The sequence below is a fragment of the Trachinotus anak genome, unplaced genomic scaffold (genome assembly GCF_046630095.1).
Source record: "Trachinotus anak isolate AG129_WGS33_773 ecotype Australia unplaced genomic scaffold, CSIRO_AGI_Tana_v1 ptg000028l, whole genome shotgun sequence".
NCBI classification, from domain to species: domain Eukaryota; kingdom Metazoa; phylum Chordata; class Actinopteri; order Carangiformes; family Carangidae; genus Trachinotus; species Trachinotus anak.
In genome coordinates, this window is record NW_027273879.1 from 3,714,901 (window position 1) to 3,728,666 (window position 13,766).

At 38.8% G+C, this 13,766-nt stretch overlaps 1 protein-coding gene across 2 annotated transcripts in view; it reads right to left on the reverse strand.

The window, feature by feature from the left end:
- Positions 1 to 5,464: 5,464 nt before the first annotated feature.
- Positions 5,465 to 13,766, reverse strand: part of slc4a4b (solute carrier family 4 member 4b) — a 29,271-nt gene continuing 20,969 nt past the window's right edge. Inside the window, exons 14-26 of one of the 2 annotated variants that reach the window (XM_071465943.1) lie at positions 13,297 to 13,559; positions 12,752 to 12,804; positions 12,455 to 12,640; positions 11,637 to 11,750; positions 10,808 to 10,969; positions 10,154 to 10,332; positions 9,423 to 9,495; positions 8,563 to 8,631; positions 7,686 to 7,859; positions 7,422 to 7,586; positions 7,150 to 7,243; positions 6,779 to 6,852; positions 5,465 to 6,639 (exon numbers count right to left, since the gene is read on the reverse strand). In XM_071465943.1, the coding sequence (XP_071322044.1) occupies positions 6,809 to 6,852; positions 7,150 to 7,243; positions 7,422 to 7,586; positions 7,686 to 7,859; positions 8,563 to 8,631; positions 9,423 to 9,495; positions 10,154 to 10,332; positions 10,808 to 10,969; positions 11,637 to 11,750; positions 12,455 to 12,640; positions 12,752 to 12,804; positions 13,297 to 13,559 (1,576 nt within the window). In that variant the 3' untranslated portion in view covers positions 5,465 to 6,639; positions 6,779 to 6,808. The remainder of the gene's footprint in view (positions 6,640 to 6,778; positions 6,853 to 7,149; positions 7,244 to 7,421; positions 7,587 to 7,685; positions 7,860 to 8,562; positions 8,632 to 9,422; positions 9,496 to 10,153; positions 10,333 to 10,807; positions 10,970 to 11,636; positions 11,751 to 12,454; positions 12,641 to 12,751; positions 12,805 to 13,296; positions 13,560 to 13,766) is intronic. The other variant, XM_071465944.1, reaches the window with a different exon arrangement.

The window sequence follows — 13,766 nt, forward strand, 5'->3', positions numbered from 1 at the left end:
ACTGGCTCACAATTTCAAACAGTGCTCTTTTTTTTGCATGGCTGTCTGCACTCATCCCTCCAGGCTCCATTTCTACTTTGTGTCCTGTAATATCTGTCCCCTCAGTCAAACGAAATGCAATGATGATTTGCAAGCAACACATGGGACGTCAGCATTTTTTAACTGAGCTCTGCAGGAGTAGAGATCAATGCCGGGCCCCTCGATGTCTGTCAACAATGTGTTGAGTAAAAAAAAAATGTTTTTTTCAGTATAATAATGATTATGTGATGCTTTGCCTCGCAGGTGACACACAATTTCCATCAAATCCATAAAAACTGTTAGTTTCCAGCGCACATTGTGTCACCTAAAATAGTGTTAAAAATCAGTATTATAATGCTTTTCATGTGCTTTTTCAGAGCAATCACAATACATTTTGCTTTTTGCAATACCAAACAACTATAACCTACATTGAAGGACATGTATTCTGTCTGGAACACATGTGTGTCCTTTAAACCAAGAGTAATTATCCTTCTGGTTCCTACTAAAACTTTTACAGCAGCATTTGAAAAGGTTCTCGACAGCAGCAACAGCAGCAGTTCTTGCTATGTTTATACTGGGCTTTTCAAACGTACAGTCAAAGTGTTTGGTGGTTTGATTACGTTGGTAGAGGATGCTGTTTAACCCATACGTCCAAAATCTCCCATGTTCAACTAGGTTGAGATCCGGTGACTGTGAGACAAAGCCCGATCCACATGATTTTCTTACTCAACAAACCTTACTCCTTGTGACTTGAACAGATTCATTATCTATTATGTTTCCCATGTTATTGAGGTCTTTCTTTGAATCTGTCACCCAGCTGTACGGCCTAATGATCTACACTGACACTAGCACTGTTCCCTCACAGCAGGAAAGCCATTAGTTTGAACCAGACATCCAGCTGGGTTATCTGTGTGTGGAGCTCTCTCTTTGTCGGCCTCAGTCCTAAAACATGCAGCTCTGGTAGACTTTTCATATTCTCTATACTGCCTATATGTATGAATATTTTCATTTGTCTATATAGACCTTTTCAGACAAATACATAGTATTGCTAGCTTCATGAAGCTGTTGAAGTGATGGCATGTTGTCAGTCAGATGTCGGTGTCTTCTATGTAATTGTTCCTCACTGGTTTAATCAGATATGACAGGAAATAGCCCCATGCTTGGGGCAGTATTTTGCAACTTGTACACGAGAGGGAGCTGCATCACTGCTGGTAAACAGCAATGAAATGAAAAGTTTAAAGATGTCGAGGAAGAAGAGTGTTTTTGTTCTCTCAAAGGCTGCATCAGTTAAAGTTATTTTGTCCTAGAAGCCATCATAGAGGACCACCGTGGCTGTGCAGGATACTCAAACAACCTTCAATCAGTCCATCCAGAGTTTACCTCACCTCTCATGCAATGCATGCTGGGATACACTCCTGCACACAGGAGAGGAAGTTTTAAGAAATAAATGATCACTTTAGGTGTACCTGTGCAACTTCCTGTGCAGGTAAATGTTTCAGCATGACCTGATTCTGACCTTTATCATTTTGTTCGATTGTTGAATGAATGTGAACATGACTGACAATGACCCAGCTATTGTCTAATGAATAAACAGTGGTGGAATCACAGCAATGTAAGTATAAAGTCTTGCATTTAAATTTTATACAAAGTAAAAGCACAAAAGATACACTTCAAATATCAAAGATACTCAATATCAAGAATTTTTCATGATCTTATTAATTTATATCACATTTGTAAATCACCCAATAACTACAGCTTTCAAACAGATGTGGAGTAAAAAATGGGATGTAATTTTTGACTGAAATGTTAAATAGAACTATAAAGAGCATTAAATTTTAACGCTGAAGTTAAATACCTCAAATCTTCCACTGAACTTAAATAAATATACTTGGTTAGTTTTCACAACTGTGTATGAATAGAAAACTGATACAATTAAGCTATTTTACTGTGTAAGTTTTTATCACTCTTAGGTTACAGACCAAAAAGTGTTACGGTGACATTACAAAATGATGACCTCACATTGTTTTCCAGAGAAAAGGAGGCAGAACACTACAGCAAAAAATCACTAAGAAAATTTGGGTTAACATCATGACTTACTGAGCTCAGAGTTTAAATAGATCAATAATTACAGGCTTCATGAGTCAAAAGGAAAATGTGTTGCAGCATGGTTTTATGCTCCGTTTACCTCATTATTAAAGTGTCTACCAAAGTTCCCACTCCTCGTCTAATCAGCTTCCGCCTTCCCCGCTTTTTCACACTGTATCCTTTCCTTTGTCTGGATGGCACATACATACATTGGCAATGCTTTTGTTTTCCTTTACACATTGTAATGAAGGTTTAATTACATAGCATTTATGTGACATAGGCATATCACTAAATCTGCGCTGCTGACCCCCATCCTGATGAATGCAAATACCACTTTCCTTTTAACATTATGTTCCATGCATGAGGGTTAGAGCGGAGGAATATTAATTAGCTGACACACCACCACCAGAAAGAGTAAGTGGCAGATGGCCCTCAAATGAAATCATACATATAGACACCCAGACGGAGAACACATTAATGACTCCTCTTGGTTGAGAAAAGACACAGTGAGCAGGGTCTGGACAGACAATCACAGGACATTGTTACGAACCTTTGAGACCATGTCATGGGAGGGATGTACAGCCTGTGATTAGATCCAGCAGGTGCCCTGTCAGTTCACTGGGTGAGTGTTAGGGGACAAAGCTACTGAGCAGAATATCTATTTCCACCCTAACAATATCTGTTTTTTACAGTTACTTTCATAGAACATTTCATAGGACAAACTTAGCAGCAAATGTTACATGGAGTTTTTTTTATTTATTTCTTCTCATTAGATCCTTAATGACAAATAACCAGCTAATGTTAACACTTTTTTTTTCTGTCAACATTAGATTTGTGGTGGCCAAACTTAGCTCCTAATGTTACATGGAGTTTGCCATTTTTGTTATTTTGTTGGTTTTTTTTCATATTGTTCTCATATTTTCTTTCAACATTAAATCTGTGGTGGCCAAAGTTAGCAGCTAATGTTGTTAAAAAAATACATTTTATCCAGATAGAGAAATTAATGGCAAATTTAGCATCTAAGGTTACTAACATTTTATCACAGAGCATATCCTTCATAGGAAATTTATGTTTAATGGCTAAACTTTGCAGCTCATTTTACGTGGAGATTTTAATTTCATCTTCTCATTAGAACTTTGATGATCAAATTACCAGCTATTATTATTCATGACATTTTTATCCCTGTGGAGGCTGAATATTTGGTACCTGCAAATGCATCACTCCTGTCTCCCTGAGCCAAAATATAATGCAGTTTGGGATTTAACATGTGTGCGAAGGATCCACCAATACATACAGTGCTGTGTGTTTGCTGGATATTTATTTGCTTTATTCACAATGATGAAGTGTATAGGCTACCTGTCATTAGCAAAGTATGATGTTACAAATATGTGGAATTTATTACATTTATGAAAACTGCTCTGTGATGAACAGATGCAGAGTCTCAGGATGTTTTTAAGGACAGTCATGTAATCCCTTACTGAGCTGTTATGGTCAAACCATCACAGTCACTTGGGCAACACCTGAAATATCCAATAATATGAATCCAAGTGGACGTCAAGGAAAATATGTTGATGTTCCCTCACGCCCCAAAATGAGGAGTTAGTTATTACACTTTTTTTTTTTTTTTCTTTTTTTCTTCTCATCTTGGCAATGACAAGAACACAGCTACTCATAGTAATCAGCCAATTAGTCTCATTCCAGCTGACTCAAGTCCTGTGATCAGATCACGGAAACTATGCAGCCTTCCTTTCTTATCTTTGCTGTGAGGCTGAGCACTTATAGCAGGATGTGAGGATGGTGTCTGCAATTTAGCTCTGAACCCAATACATCCACTTTAAAAACACACATGCACTCCATGTGTGTGAATCTCCCAAACCAGATGGTCTGTATTCTTATCACGTACCATTTCTTTTTAAATTTTAAGTTACTATATTATTCTTATAATAGGCACTGGTGGACATCTAAAAACACTGAGGTGTCTTAAATGATGTATGTTCAGATGGTAAAATATAGTGTTGTGTAAAGTATAAAGTGCTGATCATATCTATTGTACAAGTCACATTGTTTCAACCTCGCAGTCATTTGAGAATCCATTCTTTGGGAGCTGCATGGCTCAAACTGCATAATAATAAAAACAATAACTATGCATTTAAGAATCATTTGGACTGTTTTATTGCTCTCATTCAAGACAGTATTCCATAAAAAAAAAAAAAAAGAAAGAAAAAAAATCCCACTGACATCTGCTTCCTTCTGAGTAACCTATGATTACTGAGCACATAAGATGCTTGTATAAAATTTGTTTCAGAGTTAGAACATCAAAAAATATTACATTAATTGTGGAATCAGAACAAGAAAGTCCAAAAGTCAAGATATACAGATCATAGAACAAAGTGGAAGACAATGTAGTTTTTGATTTTTGGTTCAAAGCAACTTTAACAGTCTTGTACATCACATTGACACCTTTTGATGTGACTTTGAAAGCATGAATTAAAGCCCTCATTTGCACTACAAATCATAAAACAGCACTGATTGTGCTGAAATATATGTACATTTCAAATGATTAAGATGAATTAGATTCAAATATGCAATATTATCTTAAATTTACTGAATTAGTTACAGTGTATACCAGCAAGAAAAGCATGATTAAAAATTACAAAATTAAAGACTGGTGCATTTCACTGCTCATCAAACTGTCACTACATGGAATTTAGATGATGAAGCATTAAAGATGCTGTCTCAGCAAATTATGTGTTTTAAAATGAAGCACTTTTTACTCTGTACACTATAAAGCAGTAGTTCTACCAGGACAACACTGCATTGCCTCACAGTGATAGTTGATTTTAAAAAAAAAACAAAAAAAAAAAACAAAACATATGACATAATTAAAAAAATAAAATAAAAATAAACTCAAAGATTGAAAATTTAATCACATTAACGGCTTTTAAATATGATCACATTTTAAAGGAAAATTCAACTCAAATAAACTTTTAGGGTTAAGTTCATGGTCAAGTGTGTGAGAACATTAAACTGAATTCATTCAGACGGTTTAAAGAGAAACAGCCCATCCCTTTCACCTCTTGTAGATGAAACATGTTTTATTAATGTTTTAATGATCAGATAATGCTATTTGATGTTCTGTTTTCCCTATGTCTGTAGAGATAGTTAAAACAATAGTTTTTGAATTCTTTTGCTTTAACTTAAAATGTAATTTTGGTGGAATTACCCTTTAAAACACTGTAAAAATCATACATAACTATTTAATATTGACAAACAAAAAAAACAAAAATACAATATCGTAAGTGTCAGAGGACAAAAAGAAACTGAACATGAAGATTTAAAGATACTATGCAGTGCCAGTTGATTTTTTTTTTTTTTTAAAGGAGTGTTTGATCTCAAATAATTGCACAACAGTTGGTTTTAATAGATAATGCCTGGCACCTACAGAAAATAAGAGGTAGAGCTACATACTGGTATAATACATCTATAACTCCCTAAAACAGGGAAAATGACAGCTGAGTGGATACAGACCACAGAAAGGATTTGCACAAGTGGGGGAGTTAAATGGTAAAGCCATACTTTAGATTCGAACAGCAACTTATTTTGCTGAGAGTTTAATAAATATATAAAAAAAGGAGGAAACAAAGACAGAAGTTCCAGTATGTATGGTGTTGATCCATTTACTTCTTACCATACTGAAACAAATTCTGCATTCTTACATTATCTTCTGGAAGTGTTTTATGAATACGCAGCTTTAGATGGATGCTTGATAAATAATGTATGTATATAATATGCCCATAAATACAAAATTAATGTCCGCTCATGACTGTGCACAGGTGACCTTTCGTAGCCCTTTTGTTCACTACAAGTAAAGGAGGATTTCTCGTGTGTATCCTCAGTGCTCGCCTCCAAATGCAGTACCTCCAACATGTTTTACTCTTAAAATTCCAGTAGTTATGACTTAAATCCTTCAAGGAACATTAAAAAATAACTACTATAAAAACAGTACTATCAGAAAAGAGGCTGGTTATGTTTGGTGTAAGTAAAACTGGTGTGTATGGTATGAAGACATCTGTCTTCTATAGACCTACTGTATCCTCACATCTGTGACTTAAGCTGGAAGCTTAATAAATTATTAGCACACACATTAATAACATATCAATGTTCCATAAAAACTACATACAGATGACCTCGAGTAGCCCTTTTGTTTTCTGCAGTAAATCACGCAGATGAAAAACACTTCAACAGATCCTGTGTCAGTCTTCATTAAAATTCAGTACCACCAAAGTGTTTCAGTTTTAAGACAAATACTTCCAGCCGTTTGGATTTAAATCCCCATATGAGGAATAATATTAAAAATACCATTATGAAGCAGGACTATAGTACAAAAGAGGATGGTTATGATGGGTCTGCTGTGTTTTTGGACGATTCATTCACAGATCAGTTTCAGAGCCCTTCCTCCAGAAGAAACCATTATCCTCAGAGTCCCGGCCTATGCGAATTTGAGGCAAACTTTTCATGAATGATCCTCTGTCAAGACTGAAAGTGGAGGAGATGTAGTGTCAACATAAATGGGACATCTGAATGGACTCAAAATCACGAAGCAGGCCTATGAATGACTTGTGCATTTCCTCTCAGAGAAAATATGTGATGAGAATGCCAGCTGGTATTCACTTACTCGGCCACTGTGGAAGACTCAAAGTAATGCTCAGCACGGCGAATGCGGGTTAAGGAAAGTCTGGGATTGATCTCCTGGGGGGGAAAGAATAGCAAAACATTTTAAAACATACTTCACAAGCACTCTGAAATTTCACATGCACTAGCAGGAAAGGAAAGAAAAAGAACAGGCGGAAAGCACCAACAAAGCTGCTTTTACGGTTGTATTTTTGCAAACTGGCAGATAAGCTTTTTAACAGATCAAAGCATATTGATCTTGTGAGATTTTAAATTGATGTTGAAATGCATGCAAGAAAGACTAGTACGAAAGAATAAAGCAAAGTTCAAGCAGCCCTTGATGTTATAGCAGAGCAAACGCTGGCTAGTACTCACTATCCAAAGATTTATCCCCCAACATGGGCTCCTGTTCCATCATATCCATAGAGATTTTTATACTGGGGATATTTTCATGGTAGGGGTAGTCAGACTGTGGGAGGAGGGAGGGGTGAACATTAACATGGATTTTTTTTTTTTTTTTTTTAAGGTGAGGATCTACAGGAGGCTGTAGACAATCACATCGCAACACAGGACACATGAAAAGCTGGTATGTACTTTCTGCACACATGGACATTTAAATATTTAGGTTGAAATTGTGGTTTACTTACAAATTCAATGTCGCTGTCAATGCTTCCCTTTTTCTTGTTCTTCTTTTTCTTCTCGTCCTCTTTCTTCTTCTTGTCTTTCTCTGGAATGACGTCGTCCAGGTAGCTGAGGTCATGCTGGGAGAACACGTAGTCCATGGCCTTGCGCACTGCGACCAATGCCAAGATCTATAACAGAGAAATTGTTTTGATTAGCTTTCATGCCCTGATATCGAGCTCTAGGTGTGTCCGTGTTCAGCTACATTACTGAGTGCAGCCATGTCTCACCATGATAGGGAAGATGATGGCAGCCACGGTAGATTTGAGGATCCAGAGCAGGGCCAAGCACAGGACCTGGATGAAGGTGAAGAGGTGGATGCGTCTCTGCGGGACGTGTCGCAGGTAGATCAGGTCTGGCTGGTGCTTGGCCGGCATCAGGAGCAGCTGCAGTCGGTCCATGAACTGACAGACAAACAGAGGTGGACAATGTGCAGTCAGAAGATGAACAGTAATTGTGTAGTTTATGCAGGATGCTGCAGATATCTTCCATTTCATATGAGCTTATTGTGTTTTTAGTATGTGGCTTGTACAGAGTTTTAAGGCTGTATTTCACTTGTACGTCAGCAGCAGCGCTGGGCAGTAACATGCCAGTAACACTATTACAACGTGAAATTCAGTAAGCACTGCTACTAACTCAAGTGATGCTCCGTTACTTCGACCTTTTGGGGGTCAGCTTGTCGCCGTCTTCTGCTCGGGGTTCTGCTAAGGTTGTCTTATTTACATGTTGTGTCCTAGCTGCTAGCTAGCCACCAGCAGATGTCGCTTACACTTTGTGTCTTGGGTGCCAGCTAACACCAGTAGCCTAGCTTACTCAGCTTATTGCTAAGCCTAGGCTAACATTAGCCCTTGATGGTCAGTACATTCTTTCTAAATGTGATCTGACTTTTTTTATGTCTACATGCTAAATACAAAATATGTGACATTCTGGTGAGGAGGATTTAAAGCACAGCGCTGGGTTGAACAATGTAATGAAACAAAAGTAAAGCAACAGGTAACTAATTACTTTTTCTGTTGAGTAACTAGAACCGTAATTGCTTATTCAATTAGTAAGATGTAACGAGCCCAACACTGGTTAGCAGGCACTGTCAAGGTTAGACTCACTCACCTGGACACCATTGAGTGATGCCACACCCATGTAGAGGAACACACCATAGAGCACAGGCATGGGAATGAACTGAAGGAGATAAAGCACAATAAAAATAAATAAATAAAAGATATTAATGCCATGTTTGACTGGCTGTATTAAAGAAAGCATTAAATAAACTCTAAAACATGAAAATTCAACAGATGCAATGAGAATGTTTATTTTTAGCATCACTGCTTGGTTAAAAATAGTCCACAAGCAGCTTTTCTACGAATGTTCTTTCAGCAGACCCATCACTGTCACCGGTCACTTGGCTGCCACTGACGCCGGTTTGGTAACCACTTGCTTAGTATTAGCCACGGTGTCCAACTTTAGAGCAGAGGGGGAAAAATCCACTACAATCTGGCAAGCTAGTGTAGATATGTGCCATTTAATTAAAGAGGCGATATTTACACCAGAAAATGATCAAGTATGAACTATATGAAAAAAAAAACAAACATTTGATGCATCTCCAATAATCATTTTGCATCTTTTAAAAAGTCACTATAGTACACCACATGACAAGACCAGACAGTATGGCAGATGTCCACAAGAGGGAGCACCAGCTCCACTAATCTCCACACAGTGACTTCACATTTTTTTTATTTGGCACCTTAATGAGGGAATGGAAACTCAAGAAGGCACTCAGCTGCAATCGGAGCTTAAGCCCTGATGAACATGCTTATTTCACATCGCATTACTTCAACTATGGGAGTTCCTAATCGGATGAATTAAAGATTTGAAATTATTTGAAATTTTCAGAGGGGTGACAGGAGTTTGTCTTAAAACAGGAGGACAGTAATCCATATTTCCCTGGAAGAATTAAGAAGCTGGGGCACTACCTTAAGGATGGGGGCCATGAAGACAGAGAGTCCTGTGAGGAGGAACACGAAGATCCCGGTGACTCTTTGCTCCCTGGAATGGGGGGAAAAGAGGAAAAGCACAAGATTAATAAATGAATCAATTAATAGTTCATACATTTTTTAAGTGAAGCTGTTCTCTCTCTAAATTGAAGTATGCATGTGTATATAAAGGGACTTTGCACAGATTTTTTCCCCTTCTCTTTAGACTGTTTTATTGTCTTATGTTTATCGCCTTTTTGATTACTTAACTCCTGATTGATCAAGTGAGATTGCTTATTTCTGGCTTTCCCCCCTTTTTTCTTAATAACTGCTAACTCTGTCTCTTTATGTACAACAAAACATAAAAGGGCTCTGCTTGATGATTTATGGGAATATGGCAGGAAGGAATGAGGCTTAAGGATCTGTGTGCAGGTGAACTTCTATAAAGCTTATCATTTTTGTGTGCATGTCAACTTTAGGTGTGGATTTTGCACACAGCATTGTGGTCCACGGTCCTAAAAATTCTAGTCTGCCTCTCAGCCAGTGCCTAAGATTTATTTACACCTGGGAATCTCAAATTAATTCAATTAACTACCTGGCACAGTCAAAAGCCAACAGTACTCTGGGAAAATAGAGAAAGGAGTAGAAACCTCTGTTCTGGTCCATCACTCAAGAAACAATTTAATTCTTAAATGACGTAGATACTGTGTCTAGCAGCTGTGTTAACTCACCTGACACCCAGGAATTTAGGCTGCTCCCCGGGGGCTGACGTCTGGGTCTCCATTTTCAGAGAGTCAATGTGGGCGATGGAGATGACAGTGGCAGCCACGTACCACGGCAGGCCCATGAAAGAGCAGAGCACCATCAGGATGGCCACCCAGAACAGGTCCAAGTGGTACCCTGCCCCTTTCTGAGACGACACGCGAGGAAAGACGGCAGAGAAGAAGAGTGTGCTTATTAGAATAAAAACCACAAGAGGAGAGATTATCTCAAGGCCATAGATACCATGGTCACCAAGGTGATTTCCTCAGTATTTCAGTTATAATGAATAATGAGGAGGTGTTTACGTTCTACAATTACACAAATTTCATGCAATCTACACAAATTAGACTAGTGTGAAGGATTAAAATTCGATCATTTTAGGACAAAAAAGGTCAACTGAATCAAAAGGATTTGTATTTTTCCAATAGTAATTTACCACAATGTATTTCTGGCACTGCAGGGAAGGATTTTTAGGATACAGTTTATGAAAAAATGTATTTTAACAGTTGAATTAATGTAAAAACGTGACAGTCTTGCCCAAAATCCTGGCTACAGCTCTTTATTTTCTGTGCTTTTCCTTACATAAAGAAAAAATGAATGCAACTTTGAGGTGGTGCACCAACCTTGAGTTTGTGCTCTTTCCTGTTGACGATCACAGCAGTGATCTGCTGATCCATAAATATCAGAATGGTGACCAGCAGAGCAGGGAGTGCGGCAGCCAGGTACACCCACCAAGGGTTTCCTCCAAAAGGAGGAATAAACCAGCCCCTCAGTGGACTTGTAGGCTGGACAGGAATAATAAAGCAAGACTGTTAAAGAAACCCAGACCCCTCTACATGGAGACACTCACATTTTATTTCTGTTTACACAGTCCAGATATCTTGGACATCTCAAATAGAACAGCAGAAATATCCAATCTGAAGCAGTTACTTCATTACACTCAGTAAGTCTGAACAGCATCTGGAATTACTGCTGCATCATTACATGACAGAAATCTGTGAATTAAGACTCTGTGGTCAAACAAAGCTGGCTCTGTACTTGCAATTATAAGACCGTCTGTGTTCTCACATCGCCTATAATCAGGCTGTTATTTGATGCAGGTGCCCGCTCCTCTACCCCATCATTCCCTTTCTCTGTGTCAAGGCAGAGGGGGGTCTTAACGCCAGCTGAGGAACATTTGAGCTTAGCAATCTCAGTTTCAGGTAATATGTACTGCTCACTCGGCAAACCACAAAGACAGCATTATACTGGGATTTCAAAGAATTACACAGGCTTTCTGGCAGAAACATGAATCATTATCTGTGTAATTAGAGGAAACTGCACCTGGCTGACCATTGCCACTCAGCTACAATTCAGTGCAATGATTTCAAGCACACAATGGAATAATGGCTACTTTCTTGTAGATGTATACATTTTTTCTCTATTAGAACTTCTACAATGTGTGATATGTACCTTGAATTCACTTGGCACTATGAGCTTTGGAGTGTCCACACCGACCAAGGCGTCCACGCCGCAGAAGAGAAGAATGGTCAAGATGATCGCAAAGTCACTGATGAGCTTCCTCACCTAGAGGGAGGAAACATTTACAGCAGGTCGGACAGAGTTTCTTTGCTCGTGGCAGGAGGACCTATACTGGCCCGCGCTTGACAAAGACCTAAATCCTGTTAAACCACATGTTTATAGACAAACACCGTCAGATATCACCTTGCTGACTCTGTGCATCTCATACTGAAAGTGCAGTCAGTGCAGATATAGCTGTAATTTCTAGTAAGTAAACACAGTTGTTCAGCAGGTGGTGACTAACAAATGTAAAACAGGTTTTAAACTCGACCAGGCTGATCAAGGGAAAGTCAAATTATTTTCGAAAAAAAAAAAAAAAAAAAAAAAAAAAGCATACATTTTAATAACTTTGATGATCCCTGAACTTGACCTTCATCATCAGCCCAAAGTACTGTAATGACATTCCCATCATCCTCAGCTATACTTATATATTAACTAACGTTAGCATGCTAACAAACTAAACACAGATGAATTGAAGATCAATCAGATCAGTGTTGTTATTGATGTGAATGAACTAGCTGTAATGTATGGATCTCAGGTGGAGACTCTGCCTTAATTGAGAACTGCCAGTTAAATGTGTTTGGATACCACAAAAATCTGCAATGGTCATTCGAGTCAATTGTGCCACTGGCTGAGTTGGGAAAAAAAAAAAAAAAAAAAACTTTCTGTCTGTGCTACACATCCAGCCATCAATAAGCGGCGTCACTCACTGTGGTGGGGAAGAAGCGGCTCGTCTTGAACTTCTTCAGACACATGGAGCAGGTGTAGGTCCCAAAGAACAAGATGAAGGACATCAGGGTGATGTCAGGCACGTAGCCACAGGCCTCTCCGACAAGCTGCCCTCCATACTTCAGACACTGCTGCCTGTTCAGGGACGCCCAGGTGGCATTCACTGGCTGGAGAGACAAGGGCAAAGAGGTTCCTTTCAGCAACAAGCGACAGTATTTTCTGTTTTTAAATTCTGAATTCATGCTACTGCATGTCACAAGAACAAGGACACTACATACCAGATCAGTACTGTTTGTCCAGGCAGAGACATCAAGGAGTTCTGATGAGTTGCCTGGTGAAGAGAAACAATAATATCTTATCACCAAAATGAGAAGACTTCCTGTTACTTGCTGTATCACATTTGCCATTTTGAAATCTGTGTCAACATCTCCGTCCCAAACAATCCTGCCAAGTAATTTGCGACACAGAAACTGATACGGCCGTAGAGAAAGTAAACAGTGGTATCTACAGGCTGACACATTCTGGTATCATTTGTTATCTTCACTGTAAACATGGAAAAAATAAGGTGAAAGCTTTGTTTGACATTCAGTAGTATCGTCACTGCCAAATGGGACAAAACCAAATACGACTGTTCAACTTTCACTTGTCTGGTATCACTGGTAATACTGAGATTCTGCTGGCGCCCTGATATATTCAACAATGAGGCGTTTTTAGGCAAAGAATGGTTCAAGATGACTGAGTGCTGGTATCAGACACTGTCTATGTTACTTGATATAGTGGCGCTCCCACTCCTGCTGCAGCAGTTTGAGTGGAGCCAACGTACCAGGCATGCATCGGCAGTCGTACTGAGTGACGAGGTCGGGGTCGTATTCGGCGTTGATGGGGTTGTGGTGGGCCAGCTTTATCATCTTTTTGAAAGCATCGTAGATGAAGATGAAGCTGATGAGCGCAGAGAAGCCTTCCTCGGTGAAACGCGTGAAGTACTGCACCAGAAAGCTGGCGTCTGTGGCGACCAGCACCAGACAGAATATACCCGACCACAGGCCGATCCACAGCCGGAACTCAAGGTAGTTGAAGTCGTTGTCTCTGAGGAGAAGATTCACAGAGAGAGTGAACAAATGTATTCCTACACCTCTATAATTTAATTCCAAGCAGAAATCAATCAATAAATAAAAATAATTCACTGTACTTTCAGTCACTCTTGTCTAACCTGAATTATAGGCTTTACTTAAGGTGTTTTATAAATTTAACTTAGCCTCTGGAGACCTTCAAAATAAAACATTTTTGATTTTG